The sequence below is a fragment of the Lepidothrix coronata genome, unplaced genomic scaffold (genome assembly GCF_001604755.1).
Source record: "Lepidothrix coronata isolate B3197 unplaced genomic scaffold, Lepidothrix_coronata-1.0 Scaffold63, whole genome shotgun sequence".
Lineage (NCBI taxonomy): Eukaryota > Metazoa > Chordata > Aves > Passeriformes > Pipridae > Lepidothrix > Lepidothrix coronata.
In genome coordinates, this window is record NW_016690243.1 from 1,078,645 (window position 1) to 1,106,557 (window position 27,913).

Sequence of the window (27,913 nt, forward strand, 5' to 3'; positions counted from 1 at the left end):
GACTATTTTTGTATATTAATGACAGTGAGCATTAGTGAAATATTAGGAGCAGCTGATGGACTTGCTGGAACCACAAGTCGCAGAGCCTGGTTCTGGGCTTATCTGGGGCTTGAAGCTGACTACTACTGCAGAAACTGGGCTAGGAGCCATGTCTTCCTACAGTAGATTCATAATGTGTATTTTTTCCTACAGCAGGCTGCAAAAGCCATGAATTTGAACAGAACGGGCAGCTGTGCTCTGCACAGGGGTTGTGGGCCAAGTTTAGACTGTAAATCAGTTGTGGACTTGATTACGTGGTGCTGCGGCTTGTAGAAACAAAGTTTTTAAATTCAAGTTTTAGGGTTAAACAGGAAACAAAGAATGGCATTTTCCTAATGAGTGAAGCCAACTTAGAGATTTTTGAAACACTTTTGGGAAACAGGGTTGACAGAAAGATATTTTGTGGACATGCTCCACCATTTCATAACAGACTTGTTCTGAGGTAAAAGAACTATCTACATTTCTTATTTATGAGGCCAAGTCTCAGTACTCTGTTACACACCTCTCATACAGGTACAAAAGTGAAGACGAATAAAAAGCCCAAAATATATTTGTGTGTGTGTGTTGAAGACACTGATCTTGAAAAATATAAAAGTGTAACTTGTCATCAGGTAAGTGGGCTTGGCTCCACTGTAGCTGCATTGAATGACACAACCTAAAGAACTGAGTGTAATTTTTTTTTCCTCTCATAGTTTTGAAAGCAAAATCACTGTTCAGGTCTTTTTTTTAAAACAAAGAATGCATGTAAAAACATGTCCTCTCTATTCATCAGACATTTGAATTTGATAGACTTATCATTTGTACGCTACATATATTGTTGCTTTAATGCGTTCCCTCACTACTTTGATAAAAACCTGTTGCCACTAGCCCTTTGATGTTTTCTTCTGATGTTACAGTACCTCTTTTTTTTTATTTTTTTCTTCTCTTCCAAAAAATCTGTTTTGCATAAACATGAGCAGGAAAGACATTTCTAGTTAAGGATAGAAACATCAAGTTCTATCAATAAAAGGACAAAACAAGAAACTATATCCAGACCTTTACATGCTCTTGTGAAGCCCTTGTAGAGGAAAAACATTGTAAATATTTTAGAACAAATATGTTTCATTAGTAAAAAAAAAAGGCAATCTAGGCTGCAGTGAATTTTCTTGTGATACAACAATTCACTTTCTAATAACATGGGAGAATCAGTCTTACAATGGTAAGAAAATAATTGCATTTCTAGTCTTGCCTATGAATTCCAGTCTACTAAGAGAGATTGATTGGTTGTCATACAAGAGAAAAGACTGAATTTTTATATTTAGTCTCAAAGTCTTATGTTGTATTTTGAAAAATAAAGTTGCTTAGTCTGTTTTGTTTAACTGCAAGTAAATAAAATACTGTTGTTATTATTATTGGTAGTAGTAGTAATAGTAGTAGAAGAAGAAGAAGTGTTTCAACTCAAGTTCCCAGTGAAGAGGTGGTGCCATTGTCCCAAGGGGACTGGAATAATCCTTCCCCTCAAAATTTTCCAAGATGAAAATCATACTAACAGTGATAAATAGATGTTATTACTCAAATTTGTCGAGGAAAGTAGATTAAATGTTTTGCTTAAGGCCATATAAGGAAAATTTAGCAAGGGCAGGGAATATATAGCACTTCTGAATGCAAATCTGCTGTAATTTAAATTATTGACAAGTGTTGTGGAAAAAGTGGTTTTCCTATGAATGGCTGACTGTTTTGGTACATTCAGGAAGAATATAGCGTAGTGGAGCCACAACAAGGTCTGGTGATTAAAGAATGTTAACTTAAACCAAGAAATGCCAGTTTGTCATCTTACTTCTCGCACAACATACATATCCTTTGGCTAGTCAAAATTTTACAATCAATTCTCAGTAATGTAAATAGGCATAAAATATTACTTTATTAAACAGCTGAAGCATGGCACACTTCTTAAAGACTTTTTTTGTAGCTCACTAATGCAGGATGCCCTTGACAACTGCTGATTAAAGTTCCAATCCTACAAGCAATTGTCCATGTGACTATTTCCCTGAAATCGGTGAAAGCCCTTCGTAGAACACAATGGAAAAAGTCTGAGAAGATGCAGGATCAGGGCCTAGAAGGGTATTAGCAAGGATAAAGACATTCTTGTACCTATGAACAATGATTAAACAAAACCAAACACTTTCACCATCCCACCTCCATTGAGATGGATGAAAGTAGACAAAAATTAATTGCTACTTAACTAAAGGAAAATTTGAGAGTTGGAAATAAGTAGGTTAAAACCCCCTCCTATTTACCTGTGGAATCAAAAACTATGCAACTACAAAAAGTTTCAGAGGAACAGAAAAATGGAAGGAATTCTTGAGAATTAATGTTTATTAAATACAACTTTTTCATCCCCCTTCCTCAAATCACCTGCTGCTTTTGTGTCTACCTTCTGTATTTACTGTGTTGCTAAAGCTATTGAGTTCAGACTTGGGAGGATGGAGACACGGCCCATGGCCTTCAACTTCCACTGGTCACTAGTAGAGAACACTTACAAGCATCCCCTCCCTTTTTTTTTTTTAATCTGCAATACTCTACGTACTCTTTTTTAATACCGATTGATTTTACTGTTCAACCATAAAACAGAATCTGGAATTTATATCATTGATGAGACTGTGAACAATCTCTGTATATGAAGGCTTATATGTAGATTTCTGTTTCCTACTGCTGTGCAGGCTACTTCTTGCCACAATCCTCTTCCTATCAGACTTTCTCTTTTGTTTACCCTTCACACATTTCCTTCAGAGACAGGGTCCAGATATGAAGCCTACAGTAAAATGACTTAGAATTTTACTATATGGCAGCCACTGGTACCATGAATCATTTTAACTTGTCTTGGTTCTATGCAAAGACTTTTTCCTCTGTCATATCAAAGGAATCCCAGAGTGTCTTATATCAGACCTCCCAGATAGTGGGCTTTAAAAGTAGGTTTAGGAAACTACTAAAGCTTCTACTCTACTAAATTCTACTCTTCTACTAAATTCTACTTTCTTCTAACACATACTTCTCATTACTGAAATCTAAATCCTAGGACTACTGGAATTGAGATCCGTGTACAGGAATTGAGAGAAAAAAATGTTTATTATGAAATTTTCTGTGGTAATGAATTCTCAGACAAAAAAAATAAAAAATCCTATGTTCCTCACTGCTCAGTATTTGAAGTATGGTTAGTAACCAAATTAGCTGCTGTCCAGGGCTTCTCTTCCATGAGACACCTTTCCCCTCCCAACCATGGCACTTTTTGCACAGTGAACACACACCTGTCACACTTTGACATAAAATCTATTTCAAATAAGTTTCTGTGTACATCATCTACACAGTGAAACTGTACTACTGGTACTCCTTCTTGTCTGTGAGTGAACACTGGGATTTGCTTTAATGAAACAGTAAAAGCTTTAAATTATTTGCCTGCCTATCTGCTGTCTGTTCCAAAATTTACCATCTGGAAGAAAATCCTAGCAACAAAACAACCACATCTTGTTTGGATCCATAAAATGATAAAAACCCCTGCTGAGAGTATTACTGTTTCTTATTTTGCAGGTAGTCTTTTGTATCATTTCCAGCTCATGCTGGCAAAGAACTTTCTGGCTTATGAACTTCTGCGGTGTCTTGAGTTTCACATCTAACATCAGGATGCTTTGTTCTGTGCAAATACACAGAAGTCTTCTCTTCTCCAGTTTTCCTTTTATTTTGTTAAGGTTGTTTAGTTTTCATTATGATGATGGACTAATCTTTCTTTTCCTTTACAGTTATTGTTGTTCAACCCCAGCAGGCAACTAAGTACCATGCGGCCGCTTGTTCACTTCACCTTCTCTGCCATCCACTGATGGGATGGGGAGGAGAATCAGGAAAGAAAAGAAAATACAACTCATGGGTTGAGATAAGAATAGTTTAATAATTGAAACAAAGTATAAGATCATATTAATAACAACAACAATACTAATAGTACTTTTAATAACTGTAATAGAAAAGAGAGGGAGAGAGGGAGATAAAACTCAAGAAAGACAAGTGATGCACAATACAATTGCTCACCACCTGCTGAACAGTGCCAAGCCCATCTCTGAGTCACAACTGGCCCTCCTCTGCAGGTGACTCTCCCCAGTTTATATGTTGGGCATGACATTCTGTGGTGTGGAATATCCCTTTGACCATTTCAGGTTAGCTATCCCGGCCATGCTCCCTCCCAGCTTCTTGTTCAGCTCCTCACTGGCAGAGCATGACCCACTGAAAAGTCCTTGACTTAGATGACAGCTAAAACATCAGTGTGTTGTCAACATTATTCTCACACTGAATCCAAAACACAGCACTGGACCAACTACTGAGAAGAAAATTAACTCTCTCTCAACTGCAGTTAGGACAGTAGTTTTATTCCAGATATTTTCTTTTCAAATGCTTTATTTTTGCTTTCAAGTATTATGGCTAGGAATAGAGGGATACTCAAAATACCTTTGAAGCAGAAACTGAACTTAATGTTTTTTTTCTGTTGCTTCATATTCTGATGGCTTTTTATCAAGACATATTTTTTTCTACTTACATTATTATAGTGTTTTCCTCTTTCATAATGGTATTAAACTCAGTTCTTGTTTGTGCCTGTTCATCCTGAGCCAGCATATCCTGCTCCTCCAACTACTCTGAACCTTGTCTCAAAGCTTTCCAGTAAATAGGAGGATAATATTATCTGGAAATCTCAGGTGACTTGAGTATTCTCTGTTGATAGTGCTATGCTTAGTTTCTTGTTCAAGGTTTGCAGTGACCTTCATGCAGAAGAAAAGTGGGTTGGTGACATAACTGGAAAGGACCTTTTCATTTACCTTGCTAAATGTAAATTTCAACTGAACTGCACTATAAAAGTTTTAGAAGAGAGAAAATCTACAATAATGTAAAATGTGTCTTTAGAATTGAATATGAAGCTTTAGTAGTCTATATGAAAATCTTGCTTCAGGAATTGAAAATGCAGGTTAAATTAGCTGGGCTGGAGACTCATGGATTAATGTGACAAGCTAAATTCTTCTACTGGAGATCCAGCTGTGAGGATGGACAGCAGCAATTTTACACTTCAGGTAGTAGGATTTTGTAATCTTTAGGGAAGGGATACTCCTGACCAATAAAGACACCATTCTGACTGTAACAGTGGGCTGTGCACTTGTGCATGTGTGGTCAAAGGAGGAACAAGGCAAAAAATCATCTCAGAGACCAGCACAGCTACAATCTGAGGTCATGTTTACCTATGCTGTCCTTTGTGCTAGTTCACTGTAAGAAAGTCTTCCCCACTCTGGCAAGCATTTATGCATCTGTTAATTCAGTGGGATGGTCCTGAGGGCCACTAACATAAGGATAAAATCTGGACCTGACTGAGAAAAAGAAGAGTGTTACCAAATAACAGCCGTCTTATACATATACTCCGCATAGAGCTAATAAAAAGGTGACAAGCTTGAGTAAATCTCAGTAAATTGTGTTGTTAAACTACTTTGAGATATTGCTGAATAAACTTTGCCTGTGAACTGGGTGGAACCTAGTGTTTTATGTTGGAGATAATTATGTCATTTCAGAATAAAATAATAATAAGACTGCATTATGAAGAATTCTGCATCTGGGTTTAGCCTTTGTGGTCTTTTGTATGGCAACAGTGCTGACAGAGTGACAAAACGATTGAAGAAAACTGCTAACATGGTCATACTATTATGCTATTGATTTCTTTCAGCATCTATTCTTCAGTTAATAATGCATTTAAGACACAGATAGAAAGTTTCTTTCCTTAGAAGTGCTGTATCGTTTCTTCTTCTTTAACTGCAATTCCAGCCAGAGTTAAGGAAATGCCCTTATGGACCATTCCTCCTTTCTCTCCCTTGAACAGACTGAATATACACAGACATACATTATTCATGGCCACATTTGTACTAGTCTTTTCTTGTTTGCCCTACTGTGTTTGGGTACCCAGGCTATGGGGTGATGCTGTTGTGTAGAGGTGATAAAACTGATAGAAATCCAGCTGCTGCAGGTAAGTAATGATGCTGTCAAACCAGTGTTTTTGTACTTTATATTGTGTGATAAAAATTCAAGCTATTAGGTTCTTGCTTTATTTTGTGATGGAATCACAGTTTTGTCTCCCAACTTCTTAAGCCAGACCAAAGAGACCAGCACTTGCTTTCTCTCTGTAACACAACCTACTGATTATGCTGCTAAATGCTAATTAACTCACTTGATAATTAAATAAATTTGTTAATATTAGTAAACTCACTTACTAAATCTTACCATTAACATTCACAGCACAGCACTTTGTTGCATTACAAACACTGTGAGGTTTCCCTGCTGAAAGTTCTGTGGCGAAATACTAAAGACTCTTTAAAATAGCTATCATTATTAAATATTCTTACTTTCAACTAAAATTATTTCATGCATATATAGGTATCACAATAATTTTCCAGGCAATTCTAGCAACCTCTTTTTAACTTGTACATTCCTTTTCACATGAGGACCATTTCATTTGAAAGACTTGTTCTGTACAATACAGCTTATAAATAATGCTCTTAGTAATGGCTTACTATTAGTAAGCTTTAATTCCATATTCACACAGAACTCTCATTTAAACTAAATGGGAATTTCTCTTGATCAATCCCAGTAAAATCAATCATCTTTTGTTAACGTTTTTATTTAGTGGCTGTTAGCTGAAAACTGTTAAGTAGTTTGAGCTTAGTCTAATATCACTCCTCTGGCTCCTATTCTATAGTGTCTTCTAAGTGCACAAATGTTTGTTGTACCTAACTTGAAATGGAAATGCTGCAGAATACAACTCTAACAGTGAAGGATGTGTGCTTGTTTCTGCTAGGCTGCCTTTTGATTCTATTTATGCTGCTTTTACAGCAGTTCTTTTTCTAAGAAATTTTTAAAGGCTGATTTCAGAATTTAAATAATTTTAAAAGGCATTGAATTTTGATCTGTTGCATATTAGAAATGATATAATCTTTCTTTACTTTTTTTTTTTCCTAATTGAGTCAGTACTGAACGGAACATAATGTGAACTAACATTAGTTTAAATACACGTCAAAAGGCAAGACTGCTTTCTCAGTTCAGTACTGAAAGTACCAATTATGCTATTTTTGTGAGATTTCCCATCAACTGTGGAGTACAGCAAAATATAAATATTTGGAGTTTTGCATGCTGTAAGTGTTCCCTGAATGAATTGCTGGCTTCCCTTCTCTTCAGCAGATGTTTGTCAGTGTTAGACTGAAATGTGTATTTCCAGGCTCAAATATAAAAAAACCTACAGTTCAGAAAATATTCCTCAAAACAAATTAAAATTTTTTAAGTAAACATTTATATTCATTATAGTTTCTTGTTATATTAGGTGTTTTTTCACTGACAGACAGGTTCCTTATTTAACACTTATTTGTAAGAATAGTGGCAAACTTAAATGCTATGAAACTATTAAAATATTTCAAGGGTCACATAATTGATGTACTGTAAATCCGCTGCTACTACTCTCAGAACATAAGTGGAAGTGTATTGCCAAAAGATTACACTGATTCGTAGCTGTTGTTCACGTACTAAAGGTAATGTTTGCGAACCCCATGAACAGCATGACAGCAGCGTCCTGAAGCTTGAACATGCTCGAACTCATTGCTGCTTACATCCATAACATATATTTGGACACAAAATGGATCAGGTAGATTTTTTTAAAAATGCTCTTAACAACTAATATGAAATATTTTTGTTACTTTTTTCTCATATAGTTATCCTTGAAGTGCCATTCTTATTTTTGATGGAAACGTCACCTACTGCTGCCAGCTAACCTAATCTGCTTGCCTTGTATGAAAGCATACTTTGTGGACAGATCCTAAGCTGGCTGAAAATTATGTTGCTGCCTTGATTTCACAAAAATCGTGTTGTGAAGCTGAACCTAAGATGCCTACTTTGAAGGCTTCCCCCCTTGCCCTCTTTATCATTCTGAGATTGAGGAAATAGAAATAGAAAGCACATTTCTCAGGCTGAAGCTGGTTTTGTCTGTGCCTTTACAGGAGCTATAACCCTTCACAGACTTAAAGTATCTTGTCTAACAGATTAGCCTCCCTGATGTGACTGTCTCACCAAACCATCTTATGCCTCTGGCTTTGTTTCCTCTGTTCTTGCCGTGCATGGGCTCAGGGGTGCATACCCCTTTACAGTTAGTTTTCAAAATGAGGGAGGACTGAAACACACACAAAAAGGGTTAGTAATGAGCAGTGCTGTCATCTGGTGGCGAAATTACCACTTTGAACAAACTGACTATGCTTTTCAACGAATGGGTTTCAGTTTTGGGGGATGTTGATATAGTCTCCTTGGCATACAGACATGAATCTTGTATATTAGAAATAGGCAAAAACAGTGATTTTGCCCAAATTCACTAAGCCTTTTGAACTTCATTTTTGAAGAAGAATAGCACACCAGAGGTAGGTTCACTGTGTTCAGGCTTTGAATTTTTCTTCAACTTCTGCAGCCAAAACATGACAATGTTATTGCAATATGCATTAGAAATGTTACTTGTTGTATGCAAATAGTAATGGAATGGAACACTAATGGTCAAATGGAATGAAATAAGTGCAAAAAGAAATTTCTCCAAGAAATATATTAAATGTCAAAGTACTATTTACTACTCTTACAGTTTTACCATTAGTACTTTTTTGCCACATTATACTTGATGTCCATACCTTTACATACCAGGAAAATACACTTTTTAGATCTAGCTTCAAAGGTTGTTTGTCTGTCTGTAACTGAACTGTAACAGTAACTGTATTACTGCCATAATTTAATCTCAAATGATACAGTATCTGCTCACCTGGGGAGCCAGAAAAAGTGTACAGCAGTGACAAAATTGTTGCCTAATGATCCCTCTTCATACTTTTTAAGGCTGACTTCTTTTTGAGTTCTCTTAACCTTTAAAGTTAGACACAAGTGAAGAACTATAGCTGCCACATGAAAACAATCAGAAATCAAAGAACAGACCAAAATATTTTGCAACTATTCTTATCTACATGTAAAGGTAGTATACCTGCCAACTGGTTTTCTCTGATATTAGACTTTTAGTACAAACTTTATGGATGGATAGAAAAATAGACTATGTGGATTTCATAATATAGTCATCTTTTGTCTTTTCTGAGTGCTTTCGTCTGAATCTAAATGGTTAAAAATGCTGAAATTAAAATATAAGCTTTCACGTCTGCAAGAATTTTCCTTATTGCTGATCCATGTATCAGTCTGTGTTATGTACATCCTATATTTTGGAGTAGATTTCTTTTAGATATCTTAACTTGCTGAATAAAATGCATCATTCTAGTTATGGATTTCCCATGCTGCTATAACTGTAATTTCTATGGGTCTGTGCTAATTATTGCAGTTGATAAATACAGAACATAGCTAGCCATACAAAAAGTTTCTTTACATTCTTGAAATGCAAGAGTCATATTCACTGTCCTGTAATAACACCAGCAATAAAGAGGAAATGAAACAGTAAAGATTTATTGTATTAAACAGATCTCAAGAATCAGTGAGAGCATGGCCAGGGTAACTGTTCAGAGTCAAAGTAAAGATATTAGCTGGGGTTTCATAATTTGATTGCAACCCATTGTTACACTTGTGTGGTCTATTAACTGTAGTGGTTGGTTTTCTTCACAGTTTAGATTTGCAGCTTAAATTCCAACTTAAATCAAAGGGATAGTTTTGTAAAAATACTTCCTGTAGTTTGCTTTGCTTAACTTTATAACCTGTTTTTATAGTCCAGTGTTAAAAAACTTGATTCTTTTCTGCCACTGAAGACCACAAAGTCATTGAGACTCATTTTAAAACATGACAAGCTGGCCTTAAGACCTTAGGGGTCCTTTCTTCAGAAGTCAAGCTGGTGATGGATAAGGAGCCATCAGAGCTATGTGTATCTTAACTGCAGGAGTTCAATTAAGAAACCAAGAGTGTCTCAGGTATGCTGGCACAAATGGAAGTACTTGCTTTGATAATGTCTCTGTAGTTGTTCATTGCAGGTAGTTGGCTTCCCCCAGCTCATTTCTGATTGCACAAGGAGGTTAGCCCAGAGGAATAACTGAAAGGACTGAGCTCCATCAATGCTCAGTGAGTGCTAGAGAATACCACAATGGGGAAATGCTATCAAAATCCCTGTGCCTGCATGAGGATTTGTCAGGAAACGGTGAGCTGTAAGATCTAGCATCTATTAGCCACAGCCCTGAGAGCTCTGCTGCCTTTCTCCTCCTTAGAGAAACACTGTCCTGCTGCCTATGCTGTGCAAAGAAAGTTTCCTTAGCCAGCGTTGATTTCTGCAAAATCTGTTTTGCAGTTATTTTGCTACTGCATTCCTCTTGGTTTTCATACTGCTTGGCAGTATGATGGAGAATTTCCAATTGCTCCCACTTTACCCCACATCTATACTTATCAGCTCTTTTTAGATATTGAGATACCAAAACACACAAGTAATAGCCATTCTTGAAGACATGGCCTTTGTCAATGAACTTTTGAATGTTTCTTCTTCAGTCCCTTCACCCTTGAAAGAATATTCACAAGTTCCTGATGGATATGACGTCAAAGGTTAAATAAGATGAAAAATAGTGCATTAGAGTCACATGAGAATTTTTTCTTAACTTGAAAGCTACTCTAAGGAGTCAACTAAACACAGCTGTAAGTTTCCAGACTGGATGTCTTTTACTTTGTATTTTCTCTTCATGCATATTAATAGGAAGGTCTTATCTAGTCAGATCAAAGTTCCTATAGGAAAAATATTCACATTTAAAAATTAATTACTGTGTTTAACTTAAGTAATTAATTGGCATAATCACACATGCTTTTATAAACTAAACATTAACGTGAATATTGTATTTGGTGATAGTTCTTAAGATAGAATAGAAGTGTATAATTCCTAAGTTAAATTGAATTTTCATTTTATTATGAAATAGTTTTACAAATAGTGTTTCCTCAAAAAGTTTAATAAAAAGAGCAGGACAAACAAACAACTGACATTCATTTGTAATAAATTAAAAAGGGTTATTTCATAACTAAAAATACTTTTTTCCTAACCCTTAAATCATGTTTGAAAGCCCTCGGAAATAGACCAAAAATTGTGTTGTGACTGTGTTTCATATCCTAAAATGGAATTAGACTTTTCGGGTGCTTGGAGAACATTTTAATAATTAAAAGTTCATAATTAGATGCTTATTTTCTGGTACAGTGGCTGAAAAGAACATGAAACCCCATAACTCATTTGCAGAGAAGTGTTGCATTCAGGACTGATGATAAATGACATGATCCCCTCAGGATGAGAAATTTTGCTTCAGAAGCTATTAAAAACACTGGAACAAATTAACATTCAGCATAAATGGCAAACTATAGTGAAGTCTACTGAGTTCTGTCCAGTATATTATGATCATCTTTAAGTCTATTATTTTGTAGCAGAGATTTAAACATTTATTACATTCAGAGTAAATTTTCATCAAAGAAAATTTTGCTATTAAAATAACTGTTTCTCAGATCTCAAAATCCATAAAATCTTAACACAGAAAGGGTTATTAGACCACTCATTCTAATTCTTCTAAAATCACTGGCTTTTGTATTCCATTCAACTATTATTCTAGTACTTAACTTTGAGTCCGAGAATGTGTATGATAAAAATATATTTTGGATTTGGCTACTGTATCTCTTCCAGAAAGTCATCAATCCTCAGTTTGAAAAAACCAGCAGTTAGAACATTTCCTTTTGAGTGTTTCAGTGTTTATGCACACAATTTCTGATATGTGCTTGCCTAGCATCAGCTTGTGGCCAGTGGGTCTTACCACAGCTCTTCTGTACTTGCTGAAAGTCCCTTTTACATTCAGGATCTCTCAAGATTTTCACAATTTTTTTTCACAAATTGACAAGAACGTAGCTGAGTTTCTTTAGCTTTCATTCAAACACCCTTTTCTCAGCCTACAATTACTTCCATAGTTCTTTTCTACATACTTTCCATTTTTCAATATCTATGTTTCAAATATGTTTAGAGTAGAAATATTTTTAGGCTTCCATTATTGATCTCTCCTGAGCCATAAATAAAAGCAGAGTTAAGCCAGGATCCTATTCACTACTTCCTTTATGTTATTTTCCCTTTCTTCCTATAGTATCAGTGGGACACTCCTGCTGAGTTGTTGGTTTGTTATGATGCCAAATTCTTTACAGACAGACTTATTGCTTGAAGTGTTTTCGTCATTGATGGCTCCTGTATTTCTTCCTCCAGCGTTTGCAGATTTGTGTTTTTCTGACTGGGAACACTGCTCTAAAAATATTTATTCTTTTTAGTCTGTTATATTTTTCATTGGTCCCAAATCTCTGATGGTTAAATTGAGTAGTACAAGACTGAACAACCCCTCTTTCTGATGCCAAGCTAATCACTTTCTTATGCATGTTTGCTAGCCAGTGCTTAAACTGGTTAAAACACGCTTTATTGATATTGTGTAGTGCTATATTTTTAATTAGAATATTGAATGATGCTAAGTCAAAAGGCACACAAAAGTTGAAGTGTATTATACCTACATCGTTACCTTTGACAATCTAACTTAAAATCTCATCAAAGAGCAGAAGTAGATTTGTTTGACAAGGCTTATTTTGCACAGAACTATGTTGACTAGCATTAATTATATTCCTATCTTTTAATAATTTATTAATTAAATCTCTTTCCAGTTTTCCTATTATTTCTCTTGGGACTGATGGTGGGCGAAGCAGCCTGGGAGTACAGATATCATCTGTTTGTTCTTAGTGGAAGGCCAAAAAAGATGTAGCACTGCTGCTTACTGGAAAATCAGTGACACTGTTCATGCCTCCTTTAGGTCCCCTAAATATGTCCTCTTTCTTACTTTTGACATGCTACATGTTCTTTTACTAGCAGAAGAAAAATCCCATCAGAAAATGTTGAAGGCCTAGTTATACCATTGTGCAACGTATTAGAAACAAAAGTAAACTTAGTGTGACTGTGGGAAAAGACATTGCACAACCCTACCACAGTTTTACAACATGATGATGTGTACTCAAGTTAGAAAGAACAGTTGAAGAAGCTTGAATATGCATCTGTAACTCTTAAAGGCTGTTATGTTCTTGTTCCCAGAACAGACTTGTCAGTGAGGTATAAAACAGAAAGGGGTACAGTCAGTTACATGTGCATTGGGATCTTTTTCTGGATTACAAAATCCCTCTCAGAGTGTTCATTTCTGTTTCAGCTTTGTGGAACTGGTGGTGTTATATTTACATTTGTGTTGGATGCTTTTGGCTTCCTTCATGCTTGGTGTTTCTGGTTCTGAATAGACTTTAAATTCATTGTGATTAGGAAAGCCAGGTAATAGACAATAGGAGTGCCTAGGAGGGGATGGATAATCTACTAACCATTAGATTTTATGATGTCCTTCACTCCTCAAATAATCTGAAATAATGTCTGCTGCTGTTGATATCATTTGAAGTTGGATTATATTTTATTATATTATATTTAGTGGTTGGATTATATTTTTCTTCATGCATTTATTTACTCTTTCATGTACAAAAGAGTAAATACATTGTGATATTAATTTTAGAGTACATATATGCTTGTAGATTTGATTGTAGTAATCTCAAGAAAGATAATTTTTAAATTAGAAGAGAAAAATGTGTAGCATATTTCTGGTCTTTTCTCAGGATCATGGTTATCTTTTCTAATTATATTTTTCTTTATAATTATTCAGAGGGTTTGTTCAGCTGTGTAAGGGAAAATGGTACACAAATAAGAAATGTGTGTGTAAAACTGAAAAAAAGATTAAGGTTGTTAATTCTATCCAAGTGTTATTAAAACTGAATCTATTGTTTTGAAGTATTGTTAAGTAAGCATATTGGCAAATACTGATACTAGCAACTTGAAAATTCAGCAATTATTTCTATTCCTCCCCAGGTACAAACACACTTGGAAAATCAGTCTAGATACCACATACAGCAGAGCCAGAGGCACCAAGTGAAGCAGTACTTGACCCTTGATACCAAGCTGTCCAGCCAGACACTTTCCCTCTCCCACTCTCACACAATCCAGCCTGTGGGAGTGACCTCTATTCTCAGAAACGGACACATGCCTCCAGTCAGTGATATTGGCACACCGGAAAGCCCCGTTACCAAGCTGCTGGCCCTTGGAGGCGAACACGAAAATGCGGTAGGGCAGGGCCGGTGAAAGGAAAGGGGAACTGGGCTTTGTCTACTTCTACAGAAACATCACATGACCCATCTTGTACTAGTAGTGGGCAAGAGATGACTTTCTTTACTTTCATGGGGCCTTTGGTTACAGCACTTGCTTCCTGCATTCTTTTGGATTATGTGGGCTATGCCCTTGAATGCCTGTGAATAGCTTATTGCATGGTCAAGTTTTTAAGCTGCTGCCATCTAAAATGTACTGTTGCATCTTTTAATGTATGTGTCATATGTTACTATATGTTTTCTGAATATGGACTTTGCAAAGGAAAACTTTTATTCCAGATGAGAGTTATTTCTGTCTAAAACTATTATTCTAGCTGCATTAAAAAGTTAAATACTAATTACCTTCAAGATGTAACTGAAAGAATCACTCATTCATTTTTCAGTTAGCTCATATATATATACATGGGTTATCTTGAGTAAATTGACATATATATGCTAACTTTAATGCCACCATTGACTTTAATAGAGGGACAGCTATTATACAATATTACATTCTCAGCCTATGTGAGATTTAGATCGTTATGTCCTTTAGTACTTCAGTAGATTTCAAAAGAGACTGCTTATTAGGTAAAGGGGGAATTCCTACAGAAATGAGACATGGAGATGTGTATTATATCTTGGACTCTAACAAAATAGAAGAATCTTACAAATACATTGTGACTCATCTGAGCATTTGGATGTTATGCAGCTAAGCATGAAGGAGCTGAAAAAATCCACAATGCTTCCTGGAGAGTTCTTCTGGGGCCTCTCCATTCCTTCTGCATTGACAACCAATATTTTAAGCCAGGTTTATGGACTACTGGAGCTACTAGTCTGCAAAAATTATTTTAGATGGCCTCTGTGGAGGCCTTTATGGTCACTTCTGTGCTGGCAAGTGCAGTTGCTGGAACTACTGTCAGGTATTTTGGGTATCTGACCAGGAATAACTGGAGCCTACCCTTGTACCACTCTCTGTCCTGGCAAGCAAGATGGCTGTTTGCAAATCCCTCTCCAGACCTGTGCCTGGTGAAGACTGAGAGAGTGATAGTTGGCACTGGCCAAAATTCTCATGGGCATCTTCTTGATGATTTTAATAATCCAATTCCAGAGTCTCAGGGAGATGACTGGTACAGTGTAATTTCCTAATGTGGATATGCCTTGTGGTTGAGAGTAGGCTAGTGTTACATCAGTAAATAATATAGAGCCAACACCCAGGTGATGCAGTAAAGAGTCCTATTGTCTAATTGCTGGCATTTCTTGGCATCCTTTTGGCCTTGACAATGCTTTCCTAGGTAAGTCTGGGCACAACTCCAGGCAGAGCAGTTCTCTGGTTTTAGAGAGGGAGGTAGAACCTCCATTTATATCATGGTTTGAGAGTCCTAAAATCCAATTCNGCTCGCGAAGACTGGCCATTATTGTATTAAACAGATCTCAAGAATCAGTGAGAGCATGGCCAGGGTAACTGTTCAGAGTCAAAGTAAAGATATTAGCTGGGGTTTCATAATTTGATTGCAACCCATTGTTACACTTGTGTGGTCTATTAACTGTAGTGGTTGGTTTTCTTCACAGTTTAGATTTGCAGCTTAAATTCCAACTTAAATCAAAGGGATAGTTTTGTAAAAATACTTCCTGTAGTTTGCTTTGCTTAACTTTATAACCTGTTTTTATAGTCCAGTGTTAAAAAACTTGATTCTTTTCTGCCACTGAAGACCACAAAGTCATTGAGACTCATTTTAAAACATGACAAGCTGGCCTTAAGACCTTAGGGGTCCTTTCTTCAGAAGTCAAGCTGGTGATGGATAAGGAGCCATCAGAGCTATGTGTATCTTAACTGCAGGAGTTCAATTAAGAAACCAAGAGTGTCTCAGGTATGCTGGCACAAATGGAAGTACTTGCTTTGATAATGTCTCTGTAGTTGTTCATTGCAGGTAGTTGGCTTCCCCCAGCTCATTTCTGATTGCACAAGGAGGTTAGCCCAGAGGAATAACTGAAAGGACTGAGCTCCATCAATGCTCAGTGAGTGCTAGAGAATACCACAATGGGGAAATGCTATCAAAATCCCTGTGCCTGCATGAGGATTTGTCAGGAAACGGTGAGCTGTAAGATCTAGCATCTATTAGCCACAGCCCTGAGAGCTCTGCTGCCTTTCTCCTCCTTAGAGAAACACTGTCCTGCTGCCTATGCTGTGCAAAGAAAGTTTCCTTAGCCAGCGTTGATTTCTGCAAAATCTGTTTTGCAGTTATTTTGCTACTGCATTCCTCTTGGTTTTCATACTGCTTGGCAGTATGATGGAGAATTTCCAATTGCTCCCACTTTACCCCACATCTATACTTATCAGCTCTTTTTAGATATTGAGATACCAAAACACACAAGTAATAGCCATTCTTGAAGACATGGCCTTTGTCAATGAACTTTTGAATGTTTCTTCTTCAGTCCCTTCACCCTTGAAAGAATATTCACAAGTTCCTGATGGATATGACGTCAAAGGTTAAATAAGATGAAAAATAGTGCATTAGAGTCACATGAGAATTTTTTCTTAACTTGAAAGCTACTCTAAGGAGTCAACTAAACACAGCTGTAAGTTTCCAGACTGGATGTCTTTTACTTTGTATTTTCTCTTCATGCATATTAATAGGAAGGTCTTATCTAGTCAGATCAAAGTTCCTATAGGAAAAATATTCACATTTAAAAATTAATTACTGTGTTTAACTTAAGTAATTAATTGGCATAATCACACATGCTTTTATAAACTAAACATTAACGTGAATATTGTATTTGGTGATAGTTCTTAAGATAGAACAGAAGTGTATAATTCCTAAGTTAAATTGAATTTTCATTTTATTATGAAATAGTTTTACAAATAGTGTTTCCTCAAAAAGTTTAATAAAAAGAGCAGGACAAACAAACAACTGACATTCATTTGTAATAAATTAAAAAGGGTTATTTCATAACTAAAAATACTTTTTTCCTAACCCTTAAAACATGTTTGAAAGCCCTCGGAAATAGACCAAAAATTGTGTTGTGACTGTGTTTCATATCCTAAAATGGAATTAGACTTTTCGGGTGCTTGGAGAACATTTTAATAATTAAAAGTTCATAATTAGATGCTTATTTTCTGGTACAGTGGCTGAAAAGAACATGAAACCCCATAACTCATTTGCAGAGAAGTGTTGCATTCAGGACTGATGATAAATGACATGATCCCCTCAGGATGAGAAATTTTGCTTCAGAAGCTATTAAAAACACTGGAACAAATTAACATTCAGCATAAATGGCAAACTATAGTGAAGTCTACTGAGTTCTGTCCAGTATATTATGATCATCTTTAAGTCTATTATTTTGTAGCAGAGATTTAAACATTTATTACATTCAGAGTAAATTTTCATCAAAGAAAATTTTGCTATTAAAATAACTGTTTCTCAGATCTCAAAATCCATAAAATCTTAACACAGAAAGGGTTATTAGACCACTCATTCTAATTCTTCTAAAATCACTGGCTTTTGTATTCCATTCAACTATTATTCTAGTACTTAACTTTGAGTCCGAGAATGTGTATGATAAAAATATATTTTGGATTTGGCTACTGTATCTCTTCCAGAAAGTCATCAATCCTCAGTTTGAAAAAACCAGCAGTTAGAACATTTCCTTTTGAGTGTTTCAGTGTTTATGCACACAATTTCTGATATGTGCTTGCCTAGCATCAGCTTGTGGCCAGTGGGTCTTACCACAGCTCTTCTGTACTTGCTGAAAGTCCCTTTTACATTCAGGATCTCTCAAGATTTTTACAATTTTTTTTCACAAATTGACAAGAACGTAGCTGAGTTTCTTTAGCTTTCATTCAAACACCCTTTTCTCAGCCTACAATTACTTCCATAGTTCTTTTCTACATACTTTCCATTTTTCAATATCTATGTTTCAAATATGTTTAGAGTAGAAATATTTTTAGGCTTCCATTATTGATCTCTCCTGAGCCATAAATAAAAGCAGAGTTAAGCCAGGATCCTATTCACTACTTCCTTTATGTTATTTTCCCTTTCTTCCTATAGTATCAGTGGGACACTCCTGCTGAGTTGTTGGTTTGTTATGATGCCAAATTCTTTACAGACAGACTTATTGCTTGAAGTGTTTTCGTCATTGATGGCTCCTGTATTTCTTCCTCCAGCGTTTGCAGATTTGTGTTTTTCTGACTGGGAACACTGCTCTAAAAATATTTATTCTTTTTAGTCTGTTATATTTTTCATTGGTCCCAAATCTCTGATGGTTAAATTGAGTAGTACAAGACTGAACAACCCCTCTTTCTGATGCCAAGCTAATCACTTTCTTATGCATGTTTGCTAGCCAGTGCTTAAACTGGTTAAAACACGCTTTATTGATATTGTGTAGTGCTATATTTTTAATTAGAATATTGAATGATGCTAAGTCAAAAGGCACACAAAAGTTGAAGTGTATTATACCTACATCGTTACCTTTGACAATCTAACTTAAAATCTCATCAAAGAGCAGAAGTAGATTTGTTTGACAAGGCTTATTTTGCACAGAACTATGTTGACTAGCATTAATTATATTCCTATCTTTTAATAATTTATTAATTAAATCTCTTTCCAGTTTTCCTATTATTTCTCTTGGGACTGATGGTGGGCGAAGCAGCCTGGGAGTACAGATATCATCTGTTTGTTCTTAGTGGAAGGCCAAAAAAGATGTAGCACTGCTGCTTACTGGAAAATCAGTGACACTGTTCATGCCTCCTTTAGGTCCCCTAAATATGTCCTCTTTCTTACTTTTGACATGCTACATGTTCTTTTACTAGCAGAAGAAAAATCCCATCAGAAAATGTTGAAGGCCTAGTTATACCATTGTGCAACGTATTAGAAACAAAAGTAAACTTAGTGTGACTGTGGGAAAAGACATTGCACAACCCTACCACAGTTTTACAACATGATGATGTGTACTCAAGTTAGAAAGAACAGTTGAAGAAGCTTGAATATGCATCTGTAACTCTTAAAGGCTGTTATGTTCTTGTTCCCAGAACAGACTTGTCAGTGAGGTATAAAACAGAAAGGGGTACAGTCAGTTACATGTGCATTGGGATCTTTTTCTGGATTACAAAATCCCTCTCAGAGTGTTCATTTCTGTTTCAGCTTTGTGGAACTGGTGGTGTTATATTTACATTTGTGTTGGATGCTTTTGGCTTCCTTCATGCTTGGTGTTTCTGGTTCTGAATAGACTTTAAATTCATTGTGATTAGGAAAGCCAGGTAATAGACAATAGGAGTGCCTAGGAGGGGATGGATAATCTACTAACCATTAGATTTTATGATGTCCTTCACTCCTCAAATAATCTGAAATAATGTCTGCTGCTGTTGATATCATTTGAAGTTGGATTATATTTTATTATATTATATTTAGTGGTTGGATTATATTTTTCTTCATGCATTTATTTACTCTTTCATGTACAAAAGAGTAAATACATTGTGATATTAATTTTAGAGTACATATATGCTTGTAGATTTGATTGTAGTAATCTCAAGAAAGATAATTTTTAAATTAGAAGAGAAAAATGTGTAGCATATTTCTGGTCTTTTCTCAGGATCATGGTTATCTTTTCTAATTATATTTTTCTTTATAATTATTCAGAGGGTTTGTTCAGCTGTGTAAGGGAAAATGGTACACAAATAAGAAATGTGTGTGTAAAACTGAAAAAAAGATTAAGGTTGTTAATTCTATCCAAGTGTTATTAAAACTGAATCTATTGTTTTGAAGTATTGTTAAGTAAGCATATTGGCAAATACTGATACTAGCAACTTGAAAATTCAGCAATTATTTCTATTCCTCCCCAGGTACAAACACACTTGGAAAATCAGTCTAGATACCACATACAGCAGAGCCAGAGGCACCAAGTGAAGCAGTACTTGACCCTTGATACCAAGCTGTCCAGCCAGACACTTTCCCTCTCCCACTCTCACACAATCCAGCCTGTGGGAGTGACCTCTATTCTCAGAAACGGACACATGCCTCCAGTCAGTGATATTGGCACACCGGAAAGCCCCGTTACCAAGCTGCTGGCCCTTGGAGGCGAACACGAAAATGCGGTAGGGCAGGGCCGGTGAAAGGAAAGGGGAACTGGGCTTTGTCTACTTCTACAGAAACATCACATGACCCATCTTGTACTAGTAGTGGGCAAGAGATGACTTTCTTTACTTTCATGGGGCCTTTGGTTACAGCACTTGCTTCCTGCATTCTTTTGGATTATGTGGGCTATGCCCTTGAATGCCTGTGAATAGCTTATTGCATGGTCAAGTTTTTAAGCTGCTGCCATCTAAAATGTACTGTTGCATCTTTTAATGTATGTGTCATATGTTACTATATGTTTTCTGAATATGGACTTTGCAAAGGAAAACTTTTATTCCAGATGAGAGTTATTTCTGTCTAAAACTATTATTCTAGCTGCATTAAAAAGTTAAATACTAATTACCTTCAAGATGTAACTGAAAGAATCACTCATTCATTTTTCAGTTAGCTCATATATATATACATGGGTTATCTTGAGTAAATTGACATATATATGCTAACTTTAATGCCACCATTGACTTTAATAGAGGGACAGCTATTATACAATATTACATTCTCAGCCTATGTGAGATTTAGATCATTATGTCCTTTAGTACTTCAGTAGATTTCAAAAGAGACTGCTTATTAGGTAAAGGGGGAATTCCTACAGAAATGAGACATGGAGATGTGTATTATATCTTGGACTCTAACAAAATAGAAGAATCTTACAAATACATTGTGACTCATCTGAGCATTTGGATGTTATGCAGCTAAGCATGAAGGAGCTGAAAAAATCCACAATGCTTCCTGGAGAGTTCTTCTGGGGCCTCTCCATTCCTTCTGCATTGACAACCAATATTTTAAGCCAGGTTTATGGACTACTGGAGCTACTAGTCTGCAAAAATTATTTTAGATGGCCTCTGTGGAGGCCTTTATGGTCACTTCTGTGCTGGCAAGTGCAGTTGCTGGAACTACTGTCAGGTATTTTGGGTATCTGACCAGGAATAACTGGAGCCTACCCTTGTACCACTCTCTGTCCTGGCAAGCAAGATGGCTGTTTGCAAATCCCTCTCCAGACCTGTGCCTGGTGAAGACTGAGAGAGTGATAGTTGGCACTGGCCAAAATTCTCATGGGCATCTTCTTGATGATTTTAATAATCCAATTCCAGAGTCTCAGGGAGATGACTGGTACAGTGTAATTTCCTAATGTGGATATGCCTTGTGGTTGAGAGTAGGCTAGTGTTACATCAGTAAATAATATAGAGCCAACACCCAGGTGATGCAGTAAAGAGTCCTATTGTCTAATTGCTGGCATTTCTTGGCATCCTTTTGGCCTTGACAATGCTTTCCTAGGTAAGTCTGGGCACAACTCCTGGCAGAGCAGTTCTCTGGTTTTAGAGAGGGAGGTAGAACCTCCATTTATATCATGGTTTGAGAGTCCTAAAATCCAATTCCTGAGTCCAAGCCCCTCTCCCACAACTCAGAGCAGTGTGAGATGGGTTTTCCAGACAGAAACACAAGACTCAATATGGGGGGAAAGGGAATTATATTACAAACACTGTACAAATAAATATTATAATCATCATATACAATCTTAACTATCTCTCCTATAATAAATCAGTGGATCCATTACAATGGATCAATCTCTTCTCCCTTCAATAAAAGTCCAGAAGGGAAAAGGAAAGATCCTTTCCACTCTCAGAGCAGCAGTCTCTCTAGGGCAGTAGTCTCCCTTCCTCCATGCAGCAGCTGTAGCTGGATTTCTTTCCATTACACACGAGGGGGGTCTACAAGCCCCTCACAGCCCTTCGATTCCTCTTCTGTGGGCTGTGTTCACTGGGACAAAGGTCACTTCACCACATCATATCATGAAGTGCAGGAGTCTTTGTGACAGTCCCTATCCTCAGGGGATTCAAGCTCCCTTGCAGAGTTCCCGTGCTCTGTCATCAGGCTGCTAGCTTAGCAGCGGCAGCGGGGGGGCGAAGCCCTCCTCTGCATTCCTTTTGGCCGTCCCAGTCCAGCTTTCCAGGACTCCTGAGCTTCTTCGCTCTTCTCCATCTCTCTGGTGCTGCATTTTAGGACTCCTCTCAAGTGTGAGTCCACCACCCCTCCTCTCTAGGAGAGGTCTCCAAGGAGTCTAGGGAGTTTGTTTCAGTTATTACCCAAACTCTCTCTCTCTGTAGAGCTTAGTCCTGCTCTGTCTCCATCAGACATTTCTCTGTGTCTCTCCTCCTTGGCTGCAATGCCAGCTTTGCTGCTTCTTCAGTTTTTATCTCATGGCTTTCAGCCATAGCCTCCATTCACTGCTGTTTCTGTCGCTGCTTCTGCTGCTGCTTACAGTGAAGAAACATCCCCCAGCTCTTAGCTACAGATACTTAGCCCAGTCTAACACTGTTCCAAGTCCCTGTAGCCACCCAGCCAGGGGCTGGGGGCGGGGGGGGGGCAGCCCCCACTGGGGTTCTGGGCTCGTTCTCCTTGTTGCCTCAGAACATGGCCACCTCTCCAACAACAACTACAACATCACCTTCTTTTCTGGTCTGCTTGTGATATGTTATATTTTGCAGGAGCGCTGATTGGGTCAACCTCAAGAGAGACACCACTCCCCTCAGGGATTACCACTTTTTATAACTCCAGGGGGGAAAACGTTTTTCCCCCACCACAGGTCTGCTGGGCCATGTGGCCTAAAAGTCTGTGTCAAAATGTCTCATGGCTGTGTGATACTTTCTTTTGTTGCAGAGGACCCTCTACACTTCCTTCAGCTCCCAAGAGCTGCAGACAGTAGAGTTAAAAGCGACATGTTCAGCATGGGATCTTTCCCAAAGTTATTTTTGTGAATGGAACCAGACCACAATTATCATTGAAAACTCATGCTTTACTTTGTCCAAATCTGTATAAGTCTATGGGTCTGCAAACTATTCACGTTTCATCCCAAGTAATTAATGAGCTATTCCATCTGCTTCGGTAGTTTTTAACTCAGATTAGAGCAAAAATGGGAGCAGAAAATGTCTGGAAAAGTATCCAGTGTAAACACAACACAAATCTCTGCCTACTGAATCTTGAGACCAGCATGTAACACCAAACCTTGAGAGACTCACACTTTTGCAGAACCGCAGGTTCCTTTCAGCCTTCCTGCACTGTTGCAGAAATGCACTGTGGATATGATGCATTTGATCGAGATAACAGGTCACAGTGACAACATAGCAGTGCACTCCTGTTATCTGGTCATGGTGTTGCAATAAGGGGTTAAAACAGGAGAATAGACTGATGCTTAAGAGGAAAGATGTGACTTGTTAAACCACAGCTGTTTTCATAAGAAGTAAAAAATGTGAATGTTGTGTAGAAGTGTTTGAATTATTTGAATTTTAAGATATAAACTTCTAAAATTCAGTTTCATTGATGTAATAAATACTCAAGATTAATTCCTCTATATTTTCAAAATAACTTTTTTCCATTATTATTTGTAATGATTTGTCTTAAAATATTATTTTATCAGATGGAAGAGGTGATTGAAGACATAATCAATATGGAATCAAATTTTAATGATGAAGGCATAGGTTGTTCTGAAACTCCTTTACTAATGCAAAGAACTGTAAGTATTTTGTTGAATTCATCTTGCTGTTTATACTAGAAAAAATTTTTGAGTGATTTAAGCACATCACAGTTTAGAAACTAAGGCATAGTATCAGTGGACTATTCTCATTTCTATTCAATTGTTTGTCCTTTTGTCAATGTTAGAAAAGTCAGAAATGTAGAATGCTAGAAAAAGGGCTTCAGTGTGATGTGACACAGCTGTTTCAATTGGTTTGAATAGCATTTAGGGTTCTAGCCCAGAAAAGATCTGGTGCATAAGCCATTGGAGTTACTAATTCCTATGCAGGACCATGGATAAACAGAGTCTCTGAACACTATAAGACCTTTTAGAGTCTTGCTGAAAGATCCTTCTACCTTGACTAAAACAAAAGTCAGATCTTCCCCATGTAACAGTTTCTATGGTACAGTGTCTTATGCTGAAGCAAGGATGGGCTCTATTTCTTGATTTTCATACAGACAAGCTTCATTTAGTTGAATAAATTAAAGGAAAAATAAGAGAAATATAACTTTTCAAATGAAGTGCTTTATGGTAATTAATGTAACAAACTTTAATTTTGTAATGTCTTTTTGTAAAGAAACGGCAGAGGACTAACAAAGGCTACTTATGTTTCCATAAATGTTACATCTTTGAAGAGGAAGGATGGACCTTTTCTGGACACAACAAAACCAGAGCATTATTATTTATGAAAGTAATACCTATCAATAACTGTAATGCACTTTATAGAAGGATGTACTCTGTACTCTCAACCCTAATTTAAAATGTACACTGATGTACGCAGGGTTTTAAAATGTACACTGATAAAGGGAGACTTGAAACTTCACTCTGGTGAAGGCTGAAGGCTTTGACAATCTACCAAGTTAATTTCAGAATACGGTGTCAGGTGCTTGCTCCTAATCACCCTCTGGAGGAACATCTTTTTCTGACTACAGAACATCACTGGCTACAAATATACCTTAGGAGATAAGATCTCTACTGCTCTATGTTACCCACTATACAGTCCAGTATTGATGCCAATTAATAGTTCCGTGAACACCTTATATTTGCATGCCAGCTAGAGAACTAATACAGCTTGACTGATTTATACATATCTCAGTACAGAACATAGCAAAGAAATACCCCCTGGGAGTGAATTAATATTTTGTCTCAAATTAATGTGAGGCAGGGGAGAATTCTTTCGGGTGTGGTACTGTGGGATGGTGATGAGAGGCATGAATTCTGGGTTTTGGATTGAAGTCATACTCCCTTAATACCTTTTAAAATTGGATGATGTTAATCTATGCTAATTCCAGGCTCATTAGCCTTTATCTTCGGCCATGAAGGACATATCTCTCTAAAATATATTGAATATCCTATTCTTGATGAGCAAGGAAATATGCAATGACTTTTAGGCCTTGCTGATATTGTATTTGCAAAGATTTGGGACTCCTGCAGTGCCTTTGGTCCAAGCAGTGGTATTTGGATTTTTGTTTGTGCTGAGGAAATCATCAGGCTGGCAGGTAAGTTGGGGAATAGCATGCATTTCCCAATCTCTCTGTTCAATAATATGGCAAAATAAAGCCTGCCTTCAACAAGGCAAGTGAACTGCACCAGTGTGGAACAAATTGAGCAGTGCCTCTGCCTCTTCTATCTTGTTTTTCGGTATTGTGTACTCCAAAAATATACAAAAGAAATATGCATACAGAGGTGATCTCAGGCATTTAGTTCATGGCACATGGTTTTATGGCACCTTTCAGGCAACATTCTAAATTTGCCTGCAAAATTTTGGTCATAAGCTGTGCAATAGAGAATGATAGAGAGGCAGGTGAAAAGTAAGTTTTTTTAGATACAGTTTTTCATTAACACATTAAGCATAATGAAATTTTCTTTATGTGAGCTAAAAATGTACCAATTACAACAGTGTTGGACTAGGAGACATGATCAGGAATAAGAGAACATCTAATTTCCCTGAGAAGGCATGCTGGGTTTGAGCTGTACTTAAGCAAAGACTTAAATTAGCTCTTATGTGCTTCTGCACAAGCGCCTTGCTGTGGTGCCTGCCATGAATGTAGAGTGAGCGAGACCATAGGTGAGATTGAGTTGCCTGTGCAACTGTCTGATTTGGTGTTTGCTTCTCCAGTGTAATGCTTAAGTATTTTTAGAGTTTCATCTTATATTTTCCTTACTTTGGATTGTCTTGATTTTTCAAACTCTGCAGAGTAGTCACTCTGAAGTTCTGAAATAATCTGACTGTCTTTCAGAATGAAGACTCGGGTGTTCCAAATTCACAAAGCCATTTTCTTTTCTCATTGTTCTCAATAGACAGTGGTTGACTAATCTTTCCATTTTTTACAGTGCTACTTGTTGTGTGTTGCAGTGAATTAATGTTGCTTTAGTTAAATGCACCCATGTACCATTTTAATGGCACATTAAATGAGGACATTGAATTCTGTGAGACCACTCATGTGAATAATTGCTCAAAGGCTCATTGTCTGACCCTGAATTAATGAATTACAGTTATGTATTAGTAGAATCAGAGAAGTGAAAACAAGAACATTCCTCCATCTCTCATTAAAATAATTACAGCTTCTAAAGCTGTAATTCTGGATTATGTGGCTTTTATTGTCTTTGGACCCAAATTTATAATTTCATAAAACTGTCTGGTCTTGGGTGGTGTGGCAGTTTGAGCCACATTAGAAATCCAAAATCCAATTTCTAGGCTTCCTCCACCCCTTCCCACAATTTATCTCAACACTGAAGAGAAAACTTTCAGGCAAGATGCTTCTACAGGGGAAGGGGGAAGCATACATACATTTTATTTACACAAATAAATACTACACAAGCTAAAAGCAACTATATATATATTATTATACATTTCTATCAGTCCTTTCAAAGCTTCTCCCTCAATTAGTCCACGAAAAGCCTTTTCAGGCTGATAGGTAACCAGTCTCTCTCTCGTGGGAGTGTTCGGGGCCCCTGAACACTCCCCCACCAACCTTCAGCTGTTTGCTGCAGTTCTTTCTTCTTCATGAAGTCCAAGAAGATAGCTTTGATTCTGTCCTCTCATACCTCGGTTCGTAGGCTGCTGTAGTGTAGTCAGTTTATCAAGCGTCCTCCAAGTCAGTTTTCGGCTGCCCTCGGTCAAACCTCGGCAGGGCAACTCCCGAGCCTCTCTTTCTGGCTCGTCTCCAATTTCACCTGGGATTCTTCTCCCTGGCACCAAGCTCCATTCAGCCCGTCCACTTTGGCTCCGCTTCAACGCTGAGCCTTGCATCCACTCCCTTTTAACAGTGAGAGAGAAAAGCCCTCTAGCCTTGGCCACAGGCAGCTCGGTCCAGTTATACACTGTCCCAAGTGTCCCACAGCTGCAGGGGGTGGGAAGAGGGCCTGGCCGCCTCCCTCTTACCTCAGGTGTTGTGAGTCGTGTCCCTCACAAACACTCACTCCAAATGCTGCCTCTAATTCTGGCTTAGGCAGAGTTGGGGGGGCTGCAGGGCTCCCCTCCCCCAAAGGGGGGAAGAAGGAGGCCCAGCCATCCCCTGCCCTTCTACACCTACACACAGCAGCAGACACAGACAGAAAATTGCCAACAGTTTCCAGTGGCTCTGTAAATATGATTTTTTTCAGCAGAGGCGAACAAAATGAGTGGTGATTGGCTCTCCAGGGAACACTGCCCTGGCACCCAACCACCTCTGAGCCCCCCGGCTCTCAGGGGGGCCAATCTCAACCCATGACAGGTGACAACTTAAGAATTGTTTAAAATAGGGAATTCTCTGTCTGTGTTTCTGTTTCTCTTCACAGTACACTAATGGCAGAAACCTACTTTTTATAACAAGTTTTTAGAAGTTCAGTTAAAATATAAGACCAGGTCCTCCCTATATGCAAGAGTTCTTGATTCCTCTGAAAGTATAACCCCCATGAAGATGACACCAATTTAAAGCCATTTTTCCTTGTTGTAATAATTACTTTCATGATACTTTTATTAACAGACAGAAGCATATTTATCTATATTATAAGAAATTAATTTTTTTTCTAAATATCAAATTAA

The 27,913-nt window shown here is 37.3% G+C and overlaps 1 protein-coding gene across 1 annotated transcript in view; it reads left to right on the forward strand.

Moving 5' to 3' along the window:
* Nucleotides 1-27,913, forward strand: part of TFEC (transcription factor EC) — a 100,653-nt gene that overhangs the window by 39,142 nt on the left and 33,598 nt on the right. Inside the window, exons 2-3 of the mRNA XM_017817922.1 lie at nt 13,979-14,230; nt 23,791-23,886. Of these exons, the coding sequence (XP_017673411.1) occupies nt 13,979-14,230; nt 23,791-23,886 (348 nt within the window). The remainder of the gene's footprint in view (nt 1-13,978; nt 14,231-23,790; nt 23,887-27,913) is intronic.